The sequence below is a fragment of the Jaculus jaculus genome, chromosome 17 (genome assembly GCF_020740685.1).
Source record: "Jaculus jaculus isolate mJacJac1 chromosome 17, mJacJac1.mat.Y.cur, whole genome shotgun sequence".
NCBI lineage: Eukaryota > Metazoa > Chordata > Mammalia > Rodentia > Dipodidae > Jaculus > Jaculus jaculus.
In genome coordinates, this window is record NC_059118.1 from 59,152,294 (window position 1) to 59,177,402 (window position 25,109).

Genomic DNA, 25,109 nt, shown 5'->3' on the forward strand with positions numbered 1-25,109 from the left:
ATTCTCTGTCTCTCCTCTATCACTCTCTGCTTGCAAACAAAATATTTCTTTTAAAAGAATGAAAAAGTTCTGGGCTAGAGAAATAGCTTAGCAGTTAAGGCCCTTGCCTGCAAAGCCTAATGACTCAGGTTTGATTCCTCAATACCCACATAAAGCCAAATACACAATGTGGCACATGTATCTGGAGTTCATTTACAGCAGCCAATGGTCTTTGAGTGCCCTTTCTCTCTCTCTCCCTTTCTTTCTTTCTTTCTCTCTCTCCCTGCTTGCAAATAAATAAATAAAATAATTTTTAAATGGAAAAATTGTGTGGCCAATTGCTTTTTAAAAAATGTTATTTATTTATTTGAGAGCGCAAGAGAGGGAAAGAGGCAGAGAGAGAGAATGGATGCATCAGGGCCTCCAACCACTATGAACAAACAAGACGCCTGCACCACCTTGTGCATCTGGCTTACGTGGGTCCTGGGGAATCAAACTGAGGTTCTTTGGCTTTGCAGGCAAATGCCTTAACCACTAAGCCATCTCTCCAGCCCCCAATATTTTTTTACAATTTTTAAAAAATATTTTGCTGTAGGTAGATTTAAAAAAGAAACTGATAAATTAGAAACTAGAAGCGATCTAGTATTCATTCAGCTTCTAAGTTGTTCTAGATGTGGAAATATGTGACTCCAGGGCCCGGTACACCTTGTACTATATCAGAGCATAAGTCAGCACACTTCTGTGGAGTATCAGATACTATTGTGTTTTTATTTTTCTCTTTTCTTTTCTTTCCTTTCCCTTCTTTCCCTTTCCTCTTTCTCCTTCCATTCTTCCTTCATTTCTTTTGTTCTTTCTTTTTCTTCCTTTCTGAAACAAGGTCTCATCTAGCAGGACTGGTCTCAAGTTCACTGACAAGGCTGTCCTTAACTCCTTCCTTGATCCTATTTATTTATTTTTATTCAAGAGAGAGAGGGGGGGGGGGAGAGAGAGACAGAGAATGGGCGCTCCACAGCCTCCAGTCACTGCAGATCATTTGCAGACACATGTGCCACCATGTGCATCTGGCTTTGTGTGGATATGCAGGAATCAGACCTGGGTCCTTAGATTTCGCAAGCAAGCACCTTAACTGCTAAACCCCATAGTCCTTGATCCTCTTGTCTCAGCCTCTCGAGTGCTAAGATTACAGGCATGTGCCACTGTGCCTGGTTATTTTATTATCTCATTATCTGTAGCTTTGTGGACGTTACCAGCTCAGTGGCAACCGCTCAACCCTTTCTTGCAGCTCAGAAGGCAGTGTCTAAGTGAGTGGAGATGCCTGTGCTCCAACAACACTCTATTTATAAGCATAAATTTGATTTCACAAAACTCTCCCATCCCTCAAATTGTCAGACTTCTTTTGTTTTCCTCCAGCCACTTAGAAATGGAAAATCTATTCCTAGCTCATAAATACAGAACTGCCAAGGCCTCGCACTGGCTCTGACAAGGTGCGTGCAATGTTTGTTCTTAATGAACGTGACATGGGTGCTGCTGGAGGCGCATGTTTCTCCTGCTTCCTTCCTGGGCGCTGGCACACACATGTGTTCTCTGAAAACACATTCGTCTTCATCCGCACAGCCGGCACTTAAACACCTACAAAGTTCAAGGGGACACGAGACACCACCTTGTCCCTCAGGAACTCACCCCAAAGCTGAAGCAGACCCCCACACAGCATTGCCATGCAAACATGGAAAAGCACTTAGAACAGAGCCATGTTCCAAGCACAATGGGGCCACAGTGAAGGGAAGGAGAGATCAGTCCTGAAAGGGCGAGGTGGGCAGGGTGGGGCTGTGGACCAGCGCACACAAAGGAATTAGTGTTGGGCTCGGCGGGACAGCAGAAGACGAGCTAGGGCATTCTGTGCAGAGCGAGCCATCTGTGCGAAGTCAGGAAGGAGCAAGAGTGTCCTGGAATCGGTGAGTCCCCCACCACACTCCCACGTGACTAGGGGTAGATGGGAGGAAGGAAGGACAGAAGGGGAGAGTGAGCTCTGGACATAGTCGGATTCTGTTCTCTATGGCATTACACTGTCACTAGCAGTTGGTGCTGATGTCGTGGGCTCTGTGCACTGGGAATTAGAAAGGCGACGATGCTGAGAAATTTCAGGCAAGGAAAACTAAACAGAAACCATTAGAGTGGATCAGAAAGAGCTTCCAAAAACTGGCCTAATGTATAACTTATTGTGACTGCAGCTGGTGGCTCCCCATCAGTGACCACACCCAGCCTCTGAGCAGAAGCCACCCGCCTCCGTGAGGGCCTTGACCATACTGCTGCCCCCCTGAGTCCCCTGTCCTTGCTCACCATCTTGGTTCTGAGGTTCTGCCCTCCACTCCTTCAGACCTGTGGGCACATCTAGCATGCTCATAGTTTCTGTCTGTGTCCCTGCTAATGACCCATGGCAGCTAAAAGATCACTTACATGTCAGAGTGCCATTCCCCTGGCTCCTGCTTGCACACGGGTCTAGCGTGGCCTTAGCAGATGGAGAGGGAGGTAACAAGGTGGCTGGCAGAGGTGTCTATTAGGCAGAGTGCTAGTCCACTCTAGGCGGGTACCACGGCCCTGCTAGGTATGCCACATGAATCAGTTACACAGTTCCGTTTCAGCATCCTTTGGACATCCAGAGTGTCAGGTAATAGATGAGGAAGGATTGTTTGTTCAGTCATCGGACATACTAGATGACTCTAGTGAACTTACAACTATCTACATCACTTAAGCGGCGTGGAGTCCACAGCACAATGTCCTAGTTCACAGGCTGCTGTCCTTGAGTGTTGACACAAAGGGGGACAGCAGAGAGAAGCAGATGACTCCTGCTGCAAACACCCAGTGGTCTCCTGCCTCACTGAGGGTCGGGGCGGGGGTGCAGGAAGAGGGAATGCTTGCTCTCTTCCTCCTGCCTCTGTCCTCTGTACCTCACTCCAACCACCCAGGGCCGCTGGCTGTTCCTAAACACATGGAGTTCGTGTCACCTCCAACCCTGTCCTGGGGCTCACTTCTTTCCGGGACGTTCTTTCTTCATATCTGGGAGTGCCTGCATCCCTCGCATTTTTCAAATTTCTGTTTAAAAATCATCTCCTTGGAGAAGTTTCCCTGAGTGATGGCTTTATCTATAATAAGACACCCACACACCTTACACACACATACGGGGGGTGTGGGGGAGGCTGTTTTCCTGTAGATATTTTCTCTACTTAACTTTTCTTCATCGTATCTATCACTACAGTTCATATTACACATTCATTGGATTGTTCTCCTGCTCTCCTTACACTAGAAGCTCTGGGCCTCTGCAGATAGAAAAATATCTGGCCATGGTCAGTGCTCAAGTGACATTTATGAAACTTAGAGAACTTGGGCTGGAGAGATGGCTTAGCTGTTAAGGCACTTGCCCACAAAGCCAAAGGACCCAGGCTTGATTCCTCAGAATCCACATAAAACCAGGTGCACAAAGTGGTGCATGCATCTGGAGTTTGTTTGCAGCAGCTGGAGGTCCTGTCATACCCATTCTCTCTGTCTCTCTCTCCCCCCCATCTCTCTTTCAAAAAATAAAAATAATTTTGTGGAAGAGGGGCCGGAAAGAATGTCAGACTCACATGTTGGGTCATGATTTGCAGAGACATTTATCATACCAATAACTGTGGGCTAACTCCACAATGCACGATCCATTTACATCAACAAGGAGGGTCCAGTGGGAGGGGGTAGATCATAGATGAGCCTAAACAGTGGTACCAAACTGCCTGTATTTGCTGAAAAGAAAACTAATAAATTAAATTTAAAAATAATAATAAAATCAAAATAAAATATTTTTTAAGCGTTTTAAAAAACTGGAGGGCTGGAGAGTTGGCTTAGAGCTTAAGGCACTTGCCTGTGAGGCCTAAGGACCCAGGTTCAACTCCCCAGTACACATGCAAGCCAGATGCACAAGGTGGCAAATGCATCTGGAGTTCATTTGCCATGGCTAGATGCCCTGGTGTACCCACTCTCTCTCTCTTTCTCTCTGTCTCCTTCTCTCTCTCTCTTTTTATCTATCTGCCTCTTTCTCTCTCAAATAAATAAACAGAATAAAATAAAAAAATTAAAACTTAGAGAATTGCCTATGAAGAATAATACTTGAATGAGGGGAGTGAAGGGGGCCCTCCACCTATTTCCACAGGCTTCACTTTCTACGCCAACACCAATTTAATAGTAATAACAGATACCATTAATATAATAATTAAATATTTGATGTTGTTTATATATTATAATGATAATGTCGTATCACTTAATAAAATAATATATGATAATTCTAAGGCTAATACGGTAGGAACAGTGAGTAACCATTTATTAAGGTCTCCTGATATGTCCAAGACCATTCATTCCTATTGACATTGTATCATCTAACCCTCATTATAACCCTAACAGATAGGCATTATCATTTCCTCAGTACTTAAGGACAGTGAAATCAAGAAGTTGAGAAATATGTTACGATTCCAAAAGTGTGTTTCCCTTGATGGAATTTTAACTATACACCAACATATGCTGTGTGGAAACAGACTTCCAGTGGATTCTCAGTGTCTCGCTGCCCAGCACAGAATCAAAAACACAGGAGGGTCGTTTGAAGGGAATCTGCTTTCTCACTGGAGAATGGAATTTCACAAAGACCTGGCATGGGCTTTGGGAATGGGTTTTGAAACCTTCAGGTGGGAGAGGGATAGTCAGTACTGCATACTCAGTACTCACAAAGGAAGCAGGAGGAGTCAGTGCTGCATACTCAGTATTCTCAAAGGGAACAGGAGAAGTCAGTGCTGCATACTCAGTACTCTCAAAGGGAGCAGGAGTCAGTGCTGCATACTCAGTACTCTCAAAGGGAACAGGAGGAGTCAGTGCTGTATACTTGGTACTCATGAAGGGAATAGGAGGAGTCAGGGCTACATGCTCAGTACTCTCAGAGGGAAAAGGAGGAGTCAGTGCTGCATACTCAGTACTCTCAAAGGAAGTGGGAGTCAGTGCTGTATATGTGGTATTCATGAAGGGAACAGGAGGAGTCAGTGCTGCATACTCGGTACTCATGAAGGGAGCAGAAGGAGTCAGTGCTGTATACTCAGTACTCATGAAGGGAGCAGAAGGAGTCAGTGCTGCATACTCAGTGCTCATGAAGGGAGCAGAAGGAGTCAGTGCTGCATACTCAGTACTCATGAAGGGAACAGGAGGAGTCCTCCTTGATGCTAAAGATGCACTGGATGTTCCGTATTATCCTGGAGGCTAGAGGTGCGCATCGAGGCCTTTGACCCACCATCCTCCATAAACACTTCCAGTAAGTGCTCTTCACCGCTGGGCCTCATGTGTGTGCAGAGGCCCTGCCATGTCACCAGGACTCAGTCTCATTGGGGAGTGTGAAGTAGGGAAGGCCAAGGCTGGGGTGGCTGGAGGTGTGTGGGCGTCACCATGGCTGACAGGGGCTTACATTAAGGGACTTTGCGCCACAGTTGATCGTGGGCTCCACAGCAAAGCTGGCATCCAGCAACCACTGCCGTACAGCAGCTGTCCTGTTCCTTTTGCTTACATCATAAAAGTAGAGTTTTAATCCACTGGGGATTTGGAAAGAAAGAATGAAAGGAAAAAAGGCTGATTCTAGTCCAATTTAGGGAAAGAGTAAGAGCTGATTTTTCCATCCGAGTCATGTAGTCTGGTTGGAATGCCTCCCGCTTGGGGACAGCTATTGTCTAGACTCACCAAGTCTCCATCCTGGGGGGGGGGGGAGGGTTGCAGAAAGGAGGTTTGCCTCGCTTCTGTCTCTCTCTTCTTTGAGGTGATTCTCTTTGTCTACACAAATCTTGAAATACAATCTCTCTACACACCCGGCTCCCTGTGCTTCACTGAAGAATCTGGCCTTTGTAAGCAGGCTTATCAAACAGTGGGCACCTTTTTGCGGTTGTTGTCCCCAGGATAATAAGTGCCAGTGGGTTAATGGGTCATCTTGGGAGAGAGGTCAGCAGGGAAAAAAAAAAAAAAAAAGCCTCAGTGTTCCAAGCTGGAGCCAGCGAGAGGACAGAGCTCAGAGTTGGTGATGTGTGCAGGACGGCCAGGGCCAGCTCTATCTGAGGGTCCCATCTAGCCTTCATGCCCACCCACGACAGTGGAGGCGGCTGAGCGCATCTGACACCCACTGGGTGAGGCTCTGACAAGAAGGCGGGGAACCCCTGTGCGGGCTCCGAGTTCCTTCAAACCGAGGGAGACTGTTTCCAGCTCCTCTACAGAGAGATGCTGCGCACTCCTTTGAACACTGAAAAGACAAAAAAAAGCAAACAGACCCAGCCAAGAGAGGGGAAGGGAGAAGGAGAGAGAGACACCAGCAGGGGTGGTTAGTAAAAGGAGGCCTGGAGACAGAAAACCTTTTGTTCCCCAGCTCGTTTCATGTCGGTTGCGAGGGGAAGGGCTGGGGGATGACTTGGGTTTATAAACCAGTTGCCAGGTCCCAGGGAAGCGCGGCTGTCACACTGCTTCGCGAATGCGGGTTCTGGGCACATATTCAGGTCCAGCTTAAAAGGAATTCCTCCCCTGTGCCTGGTTCCTCTTTCTTTCCTTTTTCATTTTTATTTCGCGAGGTTTGGGACGCCCCCGTTTCCGTAACACCCCCCACCCACACACACACACATCCCACTTTCGGTGCTTTTTTTTCCTCTCCCACCCTTCTGATCACGTAAAAAGAAATGATCACATTACACGCTCTTGGGTGGGCGGGGCGCAGGAGCCACGGTGGGCGGGGCGTAGGCATTACCTTTCCTCCGTCGACCAATGGCGGGGCGGCATGCAAATGAAGGCCGCGGCGGGCCAGCCTCCCGGGCAAAGAGTGAGCGCGGGCGGCGGGGCTCGCTGTGCCCGGCCGCGCTGCGCCGAGAGCCGGTGCCGCGCGCTCCATGCGGCCGCACTAGGGGGACCAGGCTCCGCCGCCCGCCCGCCCGCCGCCGACATGAAGCACAAGGTAAGCGGACCTTTCCCAGACAGCCGGGCCTGCGTGTCCGCGAGTGACCACCGTCCCGCCGTGACAGCTTCCCTGCCTGGATCCCGAGTGCGCGTGGAGGTGGCGCGGTCGGGGGAATGCTCGGAAGCCCCGCGGCCCCGGGACGGGGACGGGCTTTCACCCGGGGAGGCGACGTGGGCAGGAGCTAGACTGGACAGCAGCCGCCGCCGATTCCGGGGCGTCGGGGCGCTGGGTAGCCCCAGGCGCAGCCGCTCCCCCAGGCCTGGCCTCCCGCGGCCCCGGCGAGACTTTAAACCGGAGGAATCAGGTCCGCCGAGCCGCTCACACTGGCTCTGAATGCGGTTTTTCAGCCTTTGCCTTACTTAAATCACTCACTCGATCTGGCAAGCAGTACTTTTGGGGAAAGAAACTGAAAATCCAGATACTATTACAGGACTGATGATGGAGAATTCTTGCATCTTTAGATGGTGTTGAATGAAAACATAAATGACCATCGGTCATTTCTGGGGAAAAAAATGCTTTTAATTGGGGTTTGAATGGGCTCAGTATGGAGACTCCGGCTGGCTTATTTCTAGGACAGCTAAGAGAATGTCATAGTCATAATGTTAAGGCGGCACTACTTTTCCAGGGCATTTTTTGCATCAAAGTCTCTGCGTTTACTCTTGGCAAAATGATTATGACTGGCTCAGCACATCCCATCTAAGGAGACAAGTAGTTTCCAAGGGACTGTGCACAGTAGCATATGGTAATGACTTCAGCACGATTTTTTTAAATAGACCTGAGTCCTAATACTTCTCAACAAATGTGAAATCATTAAGATGGATTTCCACAAAGTGCTTTTTACATGTGGGTGGACCACTTGTATTGCCTGACCTGTGTTAGCCAGAAGTTACTTTGTTTTTCTCTGAAATCACGGAATTTCTTGAATAAGACTGTAAATATTTCCTAGCCAATACCAACTGCCTAACCTCTGTGATCAGTCTTTTGCTCAGTAGCTCTAAGTCTGGTTGAAAGTTCTAGGTCAAAATGTCCAGTCTTTGAAAACATTTTTAAAATGTCCAGTCTTTATTGTAAGTTATGTAGTTTTCAGCTACCTGAAGACCCGGGTGTCCATGATTAAGTCACTAACAGTTTTCTGTTTTGTGCAAAAGTAGGGAGGACTGTGAGGAGCATGACCCGAAGATTGTGCAGCAGGGACATTCTCTTTTTAAGTGTTTGACCCCAACTTTCCAGTCTCCTCACTGAGCAGTGACAGGACAAGATATTATTCCTCCTCGAGTGATTTTTTTTTCCTCCTCCCTGTAACTGAATAAAAACTAATTTGCAGAGGAAAGAGAAAGTGTGTTCCTTCACATATTACTGGAATGTGAAATGTACGAAGTTAGCATTGAGTACTACAGCCCAGAAAGTGACAGGGGTCAAAGTCTAAAGTCATTTTGTTCAGTGACCTCATGTTTAGATTTGTTTTTTTTAAATATGTGTGTGTGTGTGTGTGTGTGTGTGTGTGTGTGTATAATAGAAAGAGAAAGAAAGAGGAGGGTAAATAGAAATAATGGGCATACCAGGGCCTCTAGCCACTACAAACGAACTCGAGATGCATGTGTCACCTTGTGCATCTGGCTTATGTGGATCCTGGGGAATTGAACTTGGGTCCTTTGGCTTCTCAGGTAAGTGCCTTAACTGCTAAGCCATCTCTCCAGCCTTAGCTTTACTCATTATGGAAAGAAAATATCCTGGTGACTGGCAATGTAAATTGCTGTTGAATTCATTGAGAGAACCTTCCTCCTTGCTGGCTCTTACCAGGGTTGAACACATGCCAAGTGATATGAATACATGATTTGTATTAGACTGTGGACCACTTCACCAGCAAAACTCTGGAATGCCTCAACTAAACAAATGACAAGTTGCCACCCTATGTTGATGATTTAAAAAAAAAAAAATAGTTGAAACCATCCACTTTCCCTTTATTAGAAGAGCTACTAGTTAATAGCAGACAACTTTACTCAGGAGAGAATTAGTCATTTGAGGACTTGAAGCTTAGAAGCATGGTAATGTTAGTGAAGGTTTATATGGTTTATATGCAAGATCGTCATACTTAACTCTCCCACTAACTCTAAGGTATAAGGCCCTATTTTTATGCCCATTTTTCAAATGTAGAGATTATGGCATGGAGAAACTAAGTGATTTTCCCAGTTCCACCAGCTGGTGAGCACAGGATTTGAACCACAGCGTTCTGTTCCGGAAACTTAGCATTTCACCAGTATCCAAGGAGGGGGGAATCTCTCAGCTCCTAAAGCATCCTTCTAACTATGGCTTCTTGTCTCAGGAAGTTCAAGATTAGTTCACACCATGTATTTCTGGAGGACAGACTCTTTATATTTTAGACAGTTCTCCAAGGCAAAAAGAAATACACAGTTGGCATTAACTAGTTTAATTTGAGCTACTTAAGTAGTAAAAACAGACAGTTATTAGATTGCAAAATCGAGGAGTCAGTTATCTCTTCTACACTATGTCGCTCTATAAACTATAACTTTAGCACAAGCATAAAAATGTATCATTGAGAATTTATAAATCAGGCCCTGAAAGGTTGGAGTGTTTCTTCAAGCTACTTCAGAGACCTTAACTGGAGAACAATTACCCTCTACTCTTTAGTCCTTAACGGCTCCAGGCTGGCCAGCAGTTATTTATGACAGCAGGGGACTGTGGAAGGCAAAATCTCACTGCAGGTAAACTCTTTTTGGTTAGCACATGTCTAGCCTACTCTATTTATTTGTTATTATTCACTCACGGGAAAGCTGTCATAGGAACATCGTGTTCCATTTCTCTTAGAAGAGACTGTTATGTGAGGGCTTGGAAGAGCTCTGCACTAAAGCTCTTTAATATAGAGAGTATGTTCCAAATGCCCCCATTCTCTTGTTTGCTTGGTTGGTGTTGGTTCTCCTAAGGATCCCAATGTGGCTGGTTGGTGCCCTTTGTCCTGAAGCTGAGTGACCTGACCGGTTCCTAAGCCTGGCCCTGGAGCAGAAGCCCCAATTTGATAGCCTCACCCACACCAGGCAGGCGTAAGCCCCGCCCACCGTGCAAGCCAGGCCTAGGCCCCGCCCACTGAGCAGGCCAGACCCGCCCACTTCGTGCTCAGGCCAGGAAGGTACTCAGCAGGTGCTAAGGAGCCAGCAACCTTGGGGTTGGCCAAGTTTCTGAACCTGTAAGTGCCTCCTGTAAAAGTCAATGATTTTCTAGTCTTCCCTGCAGCAAGTTCACTCCTAAACGTTTTGCCTTAAACAAGAGGTGCAGATGGAATTTGCCGACACAATTAAAGTTACAATCTGAAATTGGAACTTGTGTTTGAGTTAATTGGGGGCAAAATCATTCAAGGAAAGGAGAAAGTGGACAATCAAAGGCTTCTGGGGAGAAACTTTCAGATAATCTTTATCTTTTCAAGCTGATTTAAGAGAAAAACTAGAGCACATTTTTGATTAGTCTATTTGGTCTTGTAGAGCCTGCAACAAATTTCAGTTCTCTCTTTACTTTGATATTTTGGCTTTATTTTTTTTTTCTAAATGATTTGTTGTATTCAATTCAAATCCAATACTCTTGTTGCCCCCTCCTGCTTTTAAAATGTTATATCTATGAATTTAAGATCACTGTTTCCCAAAGTATTAGCCTTATTCTTTATGCCTTTATTATTTGTTTAGCAAATCCATTTCTAATTAAATGACTCGTCTATGTACTTACATGAAAATGAAATATCTGTGGGTATTCTGATAAAACCAAATTTAGCAAGTTGAGCATTGTATAACATACTGAAAATTCCTGTAGTGTCCTTTTCTTGTTAGAATGCACGTCAGTTTTATTCTCAGAATTTTGCAGTGTCTTCCTGCCCTTCCCACCCCCAGTCTTAAAGCAAAAATAACTTCCTGTCCACTGTGTAAGACCCATTTTATCTCCCTTTTGTGTCTTTCTAGCCGTATCACAAGTTTTCAAGTGAGCATTCCTAACGCTTCTCTAATGACAGACACCCCCACTCTCCACAGATCACATGGACATGACTCCCCAGGTTATATACTCAGCCCCTGAGCTTGCCCTGTCCTTGGACTCTGAGGTGGGAAACCCTGACCCCTGACTGCTCTCTTTCATTGGTTCTCACCCTGTGCCTACGTGACTAGATTAGCCTGTCACTTCCCACTATGAAACCTCCCTATCTCTCCACTCTACAAAGCAATCAAAGTCTAAACCTTTGTTTCCCATAATCCCCAAGCAGGTCTTATGTGTTTCACCTCTGACCTGCTCTTGTTAGCATTGCCTTACTTATTAACCTCTTTCTACCAAATCACTATCTAAATGATAACTTCAGCTAACTCAAGCTTTAAGTAAGTCACATTGAATACCAGTGGCTGGTCCTTTCTTAATGTAGAGGCAGCTCCATCGATAAGCCTTTGAACTGAAATTAAGACTTGGTTTCATATGCTTTTGTAGTAGAGTCAAGATGGCATGTGGGCTTTGGAGACAGACGTCTCTGTTTGCTGTGGCGTAAGGCTCGGTGATCTTGGGCAAGTTAAATTGATAGCCTGAGCTAGCAGTAACTGCCTTCAACTATGGTTCTAAAGCCTGACTCCAGGCTCATGGAAGGAGATGATGCCAGCTAATCATGGCTCTCTCTGTGCGGTCCATACTCAGTAGACGTTGAGAAGATCGTGTGGACTTAGTGAGAGGCTTATGTTTGGACCACAGCTCCTAAGTTGAGAGGGTTGAGTGTTCCTGAGTACTACATAGGTCTGGATATGACTGGTAGAAGGCTCAGATCTCAAATACAGGGACCCAAGAGCATACCTACGGCACATAGTCCCACTGGCTAATATGTCATCGGCTTGAGGTTTTCAGCATTTTTATTAATAAACATTAATATTCCTGAAATTCCAGGATCTTACTCATAGTGGGCACTCAGCAATTCAGTGCTGAATTAAATAAAGTATATATGCAAATAGCCTTTTAAAGGGATTTTAATGCCTCATGACATGCTGGAAAGAACATGTTTGCTTTCAAATCCCACTTTTGGTTCTTTCAAAGAGTATAATTTTCAACAAGCCACTCCTGTCTTATTAGGTAGCTGCAAGAATCTAATATATGACAGTCACTAGTTCCTTGTGCATAGTAGACATTTGATAAGTTGTAACTATTATATGATATCTACTATCTATACCATGTATGTGCTGTGTTGTATACACAGCTATAACATATGTACAGATGCAGGAATAGCGATGGCATGTGATAGAAATTTTTCATGGCTAAGGTGAGGCATAGGGCCAGCTAGCCACATAAGTATAGATATCTAGAGACAGTCACTTTATACAGCTAAAAAGGTAAATGGAAGATTCCACTACAATTGTCAACACATAGAAAAAGTGAGGGAGGAGAAAGTCATAAGAAAAAAGTCATCAAATTTAGGTAGATGGAATCCAAGGGAAGTGAGCTGGGGGATACGGATATGGGAGAAGTTCTTCCTCAACTCTCTCTCCTCAGTCCTGCCCCAGTCAGAGTGACGTCAAGGGAAAGTAAGAGGTCAGTCTCCAGTTCTGATTTTTAGATCATTTTAGGGCATTGATTTGGAGTGCCCACCCCTAGGATTGTGGCACTATTCGGCAGAAACATATAGACTCAATTACCAGGCCTTCCTGCCAAGACAAATGCAACAGGGCCGTTGGGAAGAAATTCAATATTTCCAACTTGAAATGCCAGAGTGGGGTTGCTGGTTTCCTAGGCAACAGCTGATTACAAAGAACATGGGCATGGAAAGAAGATGAGGAGCCCAAAGCCGTGTTTATACTTTGTCAACAGCTCCCTGTCCATCGTATTTACTTTGAACATTCCAGTCATCTCCCTGTGGTAGTTCTTTCTCCTAATGAGGATTCTGCACGCCAGGGAACGCTGTGGCCGGCTGCAGGGCACTCCTGGAGGGTGCTCTGCAAGACAAGTGGCCTTGTTGGAGAACTTCCCCCACCCACGACTGGAAAGGGGGGACCAAAAGAGGGTTCTTGTAGCAGATACCGTGATCTAGGTGAGCCATAACATATGGTGACAGAGGAACTGTCTTTTCAGAGAGTGTGGTCACTGCTAGTGTGTGACCAAAGTGTGTCATGGCTGAGAAGGGGTATTGGGAGCAGATGATCAGGAAGATATTCAAATTGCCAGTGTTATATTTTCCAACACACTTGCTTAATTAATAAATTCCAATAGATGCTTTAAAAAAAAACTGTCCTTTCCTCCCTAGTTCCTGTCCCCACTATTAGAGGTATTTAATTAATAATAATAATAATAGGGCTGGAGAGATGGCTTAGCGGTTAAGCACTTGCCTGTGAAGCCTAAGGACCCCGGTTCGAGGCTCGATTCTCCAGGACCCACGTTAGCCAGATGCGCAAGGGGGCGCACGCGTCTGGAGTTCGTTTGCAGTGGCTGGAGGCCCTGGTGCGCCCATTCTCTCTCTCTGTCTCTTCCTCTCTCTGTCTGTCGCTGTCAAATAAATAAATAAAAATAAACAAAAAAAATTTTTAAAAATAATAATAATGTTAGAGGTGACTTCTGGTCCTTATTCAAGGCTGGGTGCCATGATCCGGAAGTGTTATATTTCTTTTCTTTTCTTTTTTTTCTTTTTCAAGGTAGGGTTTTACTGTAGTCTAGGCTGACCTGGTATTCACTCTGTATTCTCAGGGTGGCCTTGAACTCACAGCGATCCTCCTACCTCTGCCTCCCAAGTGTTGGGATTAAAGACGTGCGCCACCACGCCCAGCGGAAAGTGTTATATTTCTTGGCAAATCTTTTTTTTTTTTTTCTTTTTCAAGGTAGGGTCTTACTTGTACCCAGGCTGACTTGAAGTTAGTCTCAGGCTGTCCTCAAATTCACAGAGATCCTCCTACCTTGGCCTCCCAAATGCTGGAATTAAAGGCATGTGCCACCACGCCTAGCAAACAAACTCCAGACACATGTGCCAATTTGTGCATCTGCCTCCATATGGTTAATAGGGAATTGAACTTGTGTCGTTAGGCTTTACCGGCAAGCTCCCTAACCACTGACCCATCTCTCCAGTCCTGCAAATATTTTGGATGTTGCAAATTAATATTCCTCTGGGTCTTTGCTGTATGTTGAGGACGTAGTTACGTTACCAGAAGTGTTCCTTGTGTGAATGTTGATGTTTATGTTCCCTGAAACCAAAGGTAATGAGCGTCCATGAATATGTACAAGTGGCACTGTTACAAACCATGCTTTTGAGATGAATTTAATCCCTTCTTTTCTTCTTGTGGGGAGCAGGAGGGTGGTGGTGGTAGGGTCATCTGCAAGCTTAATGGAAAACTATAACGACCAAGATGTATGAAACTTTGACTAGAATCCAAGCTCTTTCCTGTCCATGAAGGTGATACGTATCTTGGCAGTGTTGACTCCTGGACATTTTTCCTAATTTCCTTTCGTTAGGCAGAAGTCCTATGCTATTTCCTGTTCAGTTAGCTGGGAACTCAGTGATTGTGGTCTCAAGTTTGTTGCCCTTAATTAACCATGGCACTTTGACTTGAAAGTCAGGGCTCATCTACGCTTTTCTATCCTCAAGGCTCTGTCCTCTATGATGAACAATGATCTGGGCTTCTCTGTCCCACAGTGACCCACCTCACCCACAATGGCAGTCACGTACAAAGCCAGCACACAGAGGAGGATAGAACTGTAGGCTTGTATGAACTGCACCCTTCTTGGAGTTCACTGTCTTTAGTGTCAGGATATGTCAGTATTTGTTGATGAGTATTTCCGCTGTTTCTGTTCCTAGTCATTTGTGGAATGGCTTAAGATTGGGCAGGAATCGGGTCCGTGGGCTAACAGAGCCATAGCAAACGTCCCAGGTCCTGTCTCCTCAGACTGCTCCCCTGGGATAGAACGTCAGTTCAGTGGGACCTCTCCACTCTGAGCTCCGTGTAATTATCGTACCTTAAATGGGCCTTAGGGACAGAAACAACAGAAAGATAGGTACGCCCCAACGTGCTTCCAGAGATAATGGAAATATGGTTGGAATGGAATCCATTTTTTTCTGTAAATATCATCTTGTCAAACAGAACCCATCCCCTGCCCAAATCACAGACTCTTCCCAGTATCTATTTTTCTCCTGAGTTCTAAATTTCACTGGAATTCATTCGCAACAAATACAAGTCTACCATTTGTCTTTGGTTGGAGATATACATAATTCCTGTTTCAGTTACCAAAAGTGGGACAGATGGTGTGACAATGGGAAGGATATTCGAAACTGGGGACTATCTTGGAAAGTTCAGGAACACATGGTCACTTTATGGATGGTCAACATGAGCTGCTCCAGAGATCAATCCATCAACTCTCCCATCTCTTACAGCATCATTTTATAAGAAATTATCCAAGAGCCTTTTTTTTTTAAGTGGCTTTAGGTGGCTTCTTCATAGACAGTCGTAAATAACATTGACTCATGAATAATAAGGTGTTCCTTTTATGTGTCCTTGCATAAACAGGCACCTTTGGAAATGAAAGCAAGCTCGTTTTGAAATTGGGACTTGTTGGCGCACCTGGGGTGTGAAGCTCTGAGGGGGATTGTATTTCAGTTGTTCAGGCTTTCAACCTGCCCGGCCAGCTCCTGGCCCGCCCGCGGCATCCGCGCCTCTCCTCCTGCCTCCCTTATTAAGGTCTTAATTACAGACGCAACTTAGTTTGTGGCTGAAGGGAACGAATTTTGTTCTCTGAGCTGCGTCCGCCTTTGGTGTGGCAGGTGGAATCATCATGAGATCATCCTGGTGTGTTTTCTTTTCCTGGAGGAATTTTTTTTTTTTTTTTTGAGGGGGAGGAATACAGTTCATTAGACAATTTCGTGAGCTCATCTCTGTGTGGTGATAATAATTGCTGTGGTTTCATGGAGCCTCTTTCTCCTGAAGGAATCGGAGCGTTTTGCATATGTAATTTCATGAGCCCTCATAAGGCTTTTATTAAGAGCTTGTTATCAGACGAGGAAGTGACTGAACGGCAGCGATTTCCCTGTTACTAGTCTTACAAGGAGAGAGACTAGACGCTCCCAATCTGGCCTTGGGACATCCCTCTAGCCAGGGCTTCTTAACCTCAGCACAGCTGATGTTTGGGATTGAATAACTCCCTGGTGTGGAGGGCTGATCTGTGGACTGTACTCAGCATTATTCCAGTTCTCTACCCACTAGATCCCAGTGACACAGACATGTGCACATACTCTGATGACCAAAATATGTCTCTAAACACTGAATGTCCCTTGGCTGGACAAAATCTCCTCTATTTGAGAACCAGTGTTCTAACATTTCCTACTTCTTCCTTACTGGTTTTATGTAATGGAATCACAGAAAGACCCACCTCCCCACCAAAAGTGTCTACCAATATGTTATCATGACTGAAGTTGAGCTTACTGTAACAGATCTGAACCCAAAACTAACCTGTTCTTGTGGGCTCAGCCCCAATTCATTCATAAGAATACCAAAAAAAACCCAAGAAGCATAAATTCTCCCTCATGTCAAGTGTAAAACCCTCAAACCATTTCGGAGACAACCATTTCTCCCAAGTCTTTCTCAAGCTTCTTTCTCTGGTTATCCAATGAATGTTGGAACGTGCCTGTAGACCTCGGCACTGAAGAGAACTGCTTTCTTCTCAGGAGCTAGCTCAGGAAGCAGGGCTCCCAAAGTCTTGTGGCGCTGTTGACAGGGCAGCGTGCGCATGCCTCAGCCTAGGCTGTGAATCCATGTTCCAAAACTGTGAGGCGCTCACAGCCTAAGTAGATAACAGCATCAGGCACCAAATCCTGGTCAAATGATGTCTGAAACAGTCCCTGCAAGGGTGGCACCCCAGTGCCATCAACTCGATTCTGACTGGAGAAGACAAGGTGTCCCAGTGGAGGTATGTCTTCACATTAGTGTGTGTCCAGTTGGGTTTGGATGAGGGAGGATATGGTGCAGAACAATGCATAAACAGAAGATCTTTCCCCACTTCCACACGCTTTGTTAGATGTAGTGTTTGTGCAGTTGGACTCTTGAGAAGTCATTGTCATTTTAGGAAGTATACTATGATGGAGGAGTTGGAGGGAGACCTCTTTCTAACTTAATTCTCATTTCTCTTCCCCTAGTACCTGGATGCTAGAAGGATTTGTCTACACAGGCAGATAAATGTGATTGTAATTCTGGCTGAAATCCAAGAGGCTGTTTTATTGTTAATAAAACTATCTTTGGGGTGAGTGGGAGTCAGGACTTCATCATTACATGGCGCCTGTCAGATTTATCTAGGGACAGAAGCCTGGAGAGGGTTATACCTGCCTATGCTTTTGATCTTTTGCCAGCACAGTGTACTGAAAGCTGTCAACACAGGCAACGTGGGACAAATGCTTATATATTCCAAGACTTAACAGCTATAGCACAAAGTCCTAAGGTGGAACAGAGTTCAGGAAGAGCATTTGGGTCCAGAGGGGAAGCCCTAGATGGGGAGCAGAACCAGTTCTTCTGCTCCTGTAATCCAAGACCCTCTGGGCTGTCAAACCAGGAGACACGCTTAGAATGCTACCTTCTTCCTCTAAAATGCACTCCAGTACGCAGCCAGAGCCGTGGATGGCCTCTGGGTCAAGTAAGTCTAAAAGCAGGTGTAGTTCTTGACCTGCTAGACCTACAAGAGCTGATTAAGAAAATCTCGAAGGCTGTGGGCAAGTGAACAATTGAACTCTTAAAGATAGACTAGATGATACATAGATATTGATATTGATACAGATAATTTTATATCAGTCTTGTGGCAAGCTGATTCGTTTTTCTTGAATATTGTCAGCAGTTAACTTCCACCACGAGTGAAGAATCCCGGAGCTCGGCTCTGACCTGGCACACTCACCTTGCCTGCACACGGGCCCACCAGCCCTTTTGCAACATTTCTTACACGATGCAATGGCTCTGCTCGAGGCTTTTGTTGGTTTCATGAAAAACAGATCTTAGTCTGTGACTATTTCTGTCCTCCATCAATCTTAAATTACAAGAAAATAGATGGCAGCCATTCAAATGCAGGGAGGGAGAGAAGCCAGCGTTGGACACGCTGTCCATGTGGTGTGGCCAAATCTGGTCAGACTGTCATTCTTTTTGAGATCCAGATATTTATCTATGCAATAAACTTTGGGTCTTTTCACTGGCTCCTAAGGAATACCATCATTTTGGCATTTGGACCATCAAACCAATGCTGGGTTCAGGATGATCTCAGTCAAACAGGACTAGGCCAGTGTCTAAGAGATGCGGTTTCCTAAATGCACACCAGGGAATGAGCCACACACAGTCCAAGGCAGAATTTTAATGGAGTTCCCTGCCATGTCATTACCTTTGGGAGTCAAGGGTCCAATGTCACAGATCTTAAAGCACCTCCCACTAAGAAATGCTCAAAACGAGGTGCTGTTGTTCAGTTTGCAAAGCCAGGAACTTGAAGACAGGGGGCAAAGTGAAGGATCTGAACATTCGCAGAGAGCCTAAGGGACTCATATAAGATTTGGAGTTTAGAAAAAAGCATTTTCCAGAAAATAAAAACTCATTGGTGGGAACGCAGTTACACTAAGAGTAGTGTTTCCCGTGCCTCCCCAGGGGTCTGAAGCATGAACAGCATTCCTGGAATCTAGCTGGAGCCTGGCGTGGCCTTTCCGCAGGCTCACATCTCCCTGTGGAAGCATGTCAGAATGCAATCAGCAACCATCACTCAGAAAACAGATCACATCATACCGTGTCTTCTACCTGCTATGCTCAAAAGTTTTCAAGTCTGCTATTGGCAGTATCAAAAGGATCTAAGTAAAAAAACAAAAAGTAACAAACAGAATTCCTGATATACTGTAATAACAGGGTAAGCCAGGTATTCCAAGAAGCACATGCTGGGCCAACCACTGTAGCTTCCATGTTTTCCCATCATGGCTGGTTCCTTCTTTGGGAAAGGCCTCCTCTGTTTTTATATCAAAGGCAGTGATGAAGGGCAAAGGGAGAATCTAACTAAAATGGTTGATTGTGTTTAGACCAAAGCTGATTATTGTCAGTGGACACAAAAGTCCAAGAGCCCTTATTTCTCTTCCCCAGAATGCCCCAAGGCTGACCCTGATGGTCTTCATCCCTCAGTGGCTTCCTCTACGACTGATTTTCTTGACAATGGCCATTTCCGTTAGTGGGTCTCTTTCCCAGGCTTTGGCCTCTGTGAGCGCACACACTGGAGCCCGCCAGACCTCTGGGCTGAAATTGGGGTGGGGGAGCTGGGCACAGGAAAGTCATGTTGTCAAGAATGAAGCTGCCCCGAGGCCCTCACAGGATCTCCTGCATAAATATAGAATGAAGTAAAAATAATAAGAGGAAGCTGAGCCACTGACGATGCTATCGGGCTTAGTGAGTGACACACCAGCCATTGTGTCTCATTTCTCTTCACAGAACAGAGTGAGTGGCCATGGAAATTCCACGTCACACCTCTCTATGTTGGGAAAATCAGATAATCTCCTTGGCAGTACGAGTAATATGCTTATTTGACATTTGATAGCAGTGGGGAATAAAAAGAAAGAAAGGCAGGGAGAAATTGGGAGATGGGTAGAAGTTGTCATGTGACCTGAGCACTCTATCTGCCAAGTCTGGGCAATTGTATGGTGTTGTATTTGGGGTTTTGTTTTGTTTTGTTTGTGTTTTTGGATTTTTTTCCTTCCCACTCCTCAGACAGAGCTTGGGAACAAGGGACCGCAGAAGCAAAAATGTCAATGGTCCTCTGTCACCTGCCACCAGATGTAGAAGGGAGGGAAGGCTGTCTGAAGAGACCATTGTATTTCGTGTAGCTGGGATGGCCGGTTCCTCTTGGCCTTCCTGTTTGCTCAGTAGTTGTGAACACCAGGTTCAGGGGGGTCAGGCTCCCCATCTGCGTCATTGTCCTGTTTGAATAGGGAGGGGCAGGCACTTTCCTGCCGGCTTGTCTCTCTCGCTCTCGGGCCTGGGTGACTTGGCTACGCCATTCATCTGCTGTTTCAATCTCCTTCTGCACTTCCATGTGAGAATTTTAACCAGCTGGCTTGCTGAATTCTCAAGGAAAAAAAAAATTTCATTTTCCCTGCCAAGAACCAGGAGCCCAGAGGATCCGTGTCTACTTAGCAGACACTGAACGCAAGCATGTTTCCTGTCATACACTGGGCTAACGTTATGGAAGTGGGGAGGTAGCGTGCACCTCTTGACTAAAGTTCATACGCTTGGGATGGGCTAATACCAGGAAGGAGTGGTGTGGTGGAGAATCAATGGGGGGAAGTTATCAGATAGAGTTTAGAAAGATAGGAGTGTGGGGAAATAGCTCGCTCATTAAAGAATTTCCCTCACAAGCTGGAGGACCGCATTTAGATCTCCAGAGCTATGTAAAAATTCGGGGCATGGTGCACCTGTAATCCCATCACTGGGAAGGCAGAGACAAGGAGGAACCCTGGGCCTCACTGGAGAGCCATTCCACCTAAGCAGTAAGTTCCAGGCCAATGAGACACCGTATTCCCTCCCCCCCCCAAAATGTGGATGACACCCAACATTGTCACGTGCACCTGCACCTAGTATAAAACATGCATACATAATGCATACATAGATCTGTAAGTATCACTGAAAAAAAGTATTTCTGTTTATATGGAAGATGGGTTCTGAGGTGGGGAAAGTTTTAACAAAAAGAGAACCAGTAGGAAACATTGCTTCAGAAGAAGTCCATCACAGCTTGGACCTGCACTGGGGCAGCATTGAAGTGTAACATGGGCCTGAGGATTGAGGTCATGTGAGGAGCCAACAGACCTCAAGCATAGACTGTGTTAACCAAGAAAGCATTGGCAGGAGGAAAACATCTTTGTTGGGCGGGCAGTGAAGATGCCCACTGGGCAGTGGAAGTAGCGATATGGACTAGCCTGCAGAAGACATCTCTAATCTAGCGCTGAGAATCTTGGGAGTATCCACGTACTTGGAGAACAAGGGGATCGGGAGAAGAAAGACACACAGACGGGCTCTCCTGGAACATAGGCGCTTGAGATGAGAATTGGCGGCCTGTGATAAAGAAGGGGCCGAATCAGAAAGTGGGATCTGGCAACCCTGGAAGCCAAATGCAGTGAGTTTCCAGAGGGCTTGGGCTGGGGTTGGCTTTTGTGCTAGCTCGCCGTCTTCGCCGGAGGCTGCTGGGTGCTGCATGCTCCCTTCAGGTGGGGTTCATCCTGATAAACTGATATCCAGTCTCCACTGAAGCCACTATTATTAGGGTGTTAGGGCCAAAACCTGTATCCTCACAGCCCCATAGACTAGGCTCAACCACCAATTATAAAGAGAGAAGCAATAGTGAAAAGTAGAGAAGGAAGTTATATTTAACGTGGCCACACTGGGAAAGGAACAAATAAAAGGGGTCCACTGAGGTTCAGCTTTAAATAGAGGGCAGGAGGTATGGAGAAAAACCGAGCAGATGTGGTCCCGCCCTCACTGACGTCGCTATCTCAATCTAATCTGTCCCACAAGGTTCTCTGACGAGTTATCAGAAACGTATGGAATCTCTTCCTGGGAGACAAGTTTCTCCTCTGTCTGGCACCAGGCTTTAGACTTTCTCCCAGCATGAGATTCCTGGAGAAATTCCAATTTCTTGGAGTCCATTGTTTCAATCCTCTGATAGCCAAATGGAGGGATACAAGTGCAGCCCCCCTCTCTCTCTCTCACACACAAACACACACACACACACACACACACACACACACACCTTTCCTCCTGCCAGCTTGGTCACACCACTGCTCTTGTAGCTTGCCTCTCTGACTTTATTAAACTACTAAATGTCCCGATTCAGGACCTGGAGACAGGTGGCCTGGCTTCTTACCCCAGTCCTAAGACTTTCTCACCAGGTGACTGGGCAAATCATGAACTTCTTGAGCCTTCTCTTTCTTAGTTGTTAAGTGGAAGGGTTTCACTCGTAAGTTCCTTCGGGCTTTCAAGCTCCGTGCCCTGCCCCAATAGGCAAAGCACTTGTTCCCTTTCTGCGAGCCTCTGGAGGCGGGCATCCAGCTGAGTGTAGAATTACCCAGCCCACTTATCTCTCCTAGATTTGTTTCTGTGTTGACCTTCCCTCCCCCCAGAGATAAATATCCAAGGGGCAGAGGGCTGAGAAAGGAGATCTCGAGGAGACGAACTCTAGCCCTTCTGGTGTTTTCTTAAGATAGTCAGCTAATGGGTTTCTGACTTTGGGGGCCTGGGGGAATCACACCTTTCCTCTGAAGGCAGGCACCCCTCTTCTCCTAACTCACAGGCATTAACTCTTGACTTGCCCACTTGTGAGTTAGAGCCCTTTGGGATAGATCCTTGTGCTCTCTCTGAAGGTAAGTTTCCTTTTATCTTCTGTCCCATCTCCAAGTACACAGAAGCCACATTGCTCTAAACCTTTCCTGCTTTCTTCTCTCTCTCTCTCTCTCTCTCTCTCTGTGTGTGTGTGTGTGTGTGTGTGTGTGTGTGTGTGTCTGTCTGTCTGTCTGTCCGTCTGTCTGCATGCATGTACGTGTAGGTGTGCTGCACATGTATGTATGTGTGGAGGCCAGAGGTTGACACTGGCTATCTTCCTCAATTACTCTTCAACTTATTTATTGAGACAGGGTCTCACTTGAACCCAGAGCTTGCCACAGCTAGTTTGCCCTGAGGCTCCCGTTTTGGCCTCCTGAGCACTGGGATTGGAGGAGGGCCACCGTGCCCACCTGACTTTTACATGGGTACTTAATGCAAGTTCTCACATTTATGACACAAATGCTTTACTGAGTCATCTCCCCAGCCAGGCCTCTACTTTCTAATGTATCATTTGCTGCTAGGATCTGACGGGATTCAGTCACAATTTATCAAGCAATATCATCATCATGATTATTACTAGTTATTTTGTCTTAGAAGTTCTCATGGATGAAACCTGTGGTTTCATTATTGCTATCTATATGGAAATACTCCACAAGAGATGGTGGTGACCAGAGCTCAGTACATGTTGGGGAAAATGTTGCTTTCAGATACAATTCTTCTGAAATGTAATCATGAAGGAGATAAATAGCAGCTATGTATACAGGTACCTACAACCAGCATTCTTAGAAAAGGACCAACTGTATTTATTTATTTGTTTGCTTGGTTGGTTGGTTGCAGGCAGAGACAAAGAGAAGGCAGACAGACAGACAGACAGAAAAAGAGAGAGAATGGAAGTACCAGGGCCTCTAGCCACTGCAAACTCCAGATGCATAAGCCACTTTGTGCATCTGGCTGTATGTGGGTACTGGGGAATTGAACCCAGGTTGTTAGGCTTTGCAGGCAAGCACCTTAACTGCTGAGCCATCTCCCCAGCCCCAGACCCAAGTCTTGATTGAGAATTGGGAGGAGGGGCCCTGAAGCTCACGCTCCATCCAGCTCTTTAAGTGAAAAGCCATGGTAGCGGGCAAGCCTCCAGCAATGTTGAAGCATTCCACTTGAATTCCCTCACTTTATCCTCACGGCACACTCACAGGATGGGTGTCACCACTTTACCCTCCTTCTCACTTCTGAGATGAGGAGGGTAAGGCATACAGGGGAGAGGAAACCAGCGTGAACCCTAAGCCCCAAGGATCCATTTCTTCCATAGACATAGAAAAAACACAGTCACTTCAGAACCTTCCTATAGAATGGAATTGAACCCAGCAAGGATACTGGGTAGGAAGAGGTAAGGGAGTTTAACAACCTGGACAGAAAATTGAACCAAGAAACCCCAACTCTGTTTCCATCTCTGACACCAAAAGTGTGGTCCTGGGCTAAGTAAGGCACTGGCTTCCTGACACTTGCAGCCTCATCTGTCAAACAGCCACACGCCTCCGGCAGCTCTTCAGGACTGTGCAGCTGTGACCTCCAGTGTAAGGCAGTGACTAGATGTAGACATCTGCTCTCTGAGGCTTGTCCAGAGGTTAAATAACTCTCCTCTGTTCATCCAAGCCCGAGAATATCTCTCAGCATGTGAATGGGTGTCAGTCAGCCTGACACTGGGGTCCTGGTCCACAAACAGCCATGGCAGGTTCTTTCTAAATCCTGATTTTTGTGTGTGATGGGGAAGACTGAAGAGATGTAGTGGATAACCAGGACAGAGAATGCACCCACAGTGTTCATTTTAGCACATCTTAGGGGTCTTGAGGTTCTCCTAAGATCATCTCTTCAGATCATGTGCAGATGTTAGCGTGCTGCTTGCCAGGTGGGAAAGTTACTAGATAATGCAGCAGACTCACACGGGTTCCTATCTGCCTCTAATCAAGCGTGGTCCGGCGCACTCCTCAGTGCCTCACAGTGTTCCAGAAGTTGGAAGCGGCCCAACTCCAAATGCCTCCAGCTGATTTTGGCTGACTGGGTCTGTGGCCCTTTGCCTGTCTACTGTTTTCTGTTTCTCTTCTTTCCTTTCTTTGAAGCCTGTATAGGTGCACAGCTATCAACTCCCATAGGACTGGCCCCAACCCTGTTACTTCTCATTTCATCCAGACATCCTTACCAGCCATTCTCAGTTATTGAAGGGGCCCAAAAAAAACAGGACAGGGACCAGAGTGGCCAGTGCCCTCCCAGCTCTGTGGTAATAATACAGCTCGGTGGAATGCTGTCCTGGAGTTCATTTTGGTGCAAAGGAAGAGAATATTGTCCTCCATGACTTCGGGATTCTGGTGCTTTGTACCAAAGCTCCCTGGGAACCCATATTTGAGGTTCTACTTCCTTTTCTCCAGTAGTTATGATAAAAGGAGACTCGTTAGCCATCCGAGGTAGTGTGTGTCTGTGTCCCAGCATTCGGGGTGGGTGGGGAGCAGGAGAATCACTTGAGTCCAAAAGATCAAAGATCAGCCCAGGTAACAGCAAGATGATCATGAGAGAGAGAGAGAGAGAGTGTGTGTGTGTGTGTGTGTTTTGCTTCACAGTAGTAGAATTGGACCACTTGCAAACTCCTGACCAGAGACAGATCACACACACACACACACACACACACACACACACACACACACACACACACAGAGCCACTCCAAAGCAAAGAAACAGCGCACAGTGCAAGTCCTGTGGGTACAGATGATTAATGCATGTCCATTTTTAAAGAAATGAAAAGCATGAGGCGGAAAGATCAAGTCCACATTTCTGGAGAA

At 46.0% G+C, this 25,109-nt stretch overlaps 1 protein-coding gene across 3 annotated transcripts in view; it reads left to right on the forward strand.

The window, feature by feature from the left end:
• The window catches only part of Nedd9 (neural precursor cell expressed, developmentally down-regulated 9), a 134,370-nt gene that overhangs the window by 77,413 nt on the left and 31,848 nt on the right, over positions 1-25,109 (forward strand). For 2 of the 3 annotated variants that reach the window (XM_012951024.2, XM_045136672.1), the window contains exon 1: positions 6,880-6,967. The exons of the other annotated variant lie outside the window; for it this stretch is intronic. In XM_012951024.2, the coding sequence (XP_012806478.2) occupies positions 6,956-6,967 (12 nt within the window). In that variant the 5' untranslated portion in view covers positions 6,880-6,955. Of the gene's footprint in view, positions 1-6,879; positions 6,968-25,109 lie in introns of those variants that run through there. 3 annotated transcript variants of the gene reach the window in all.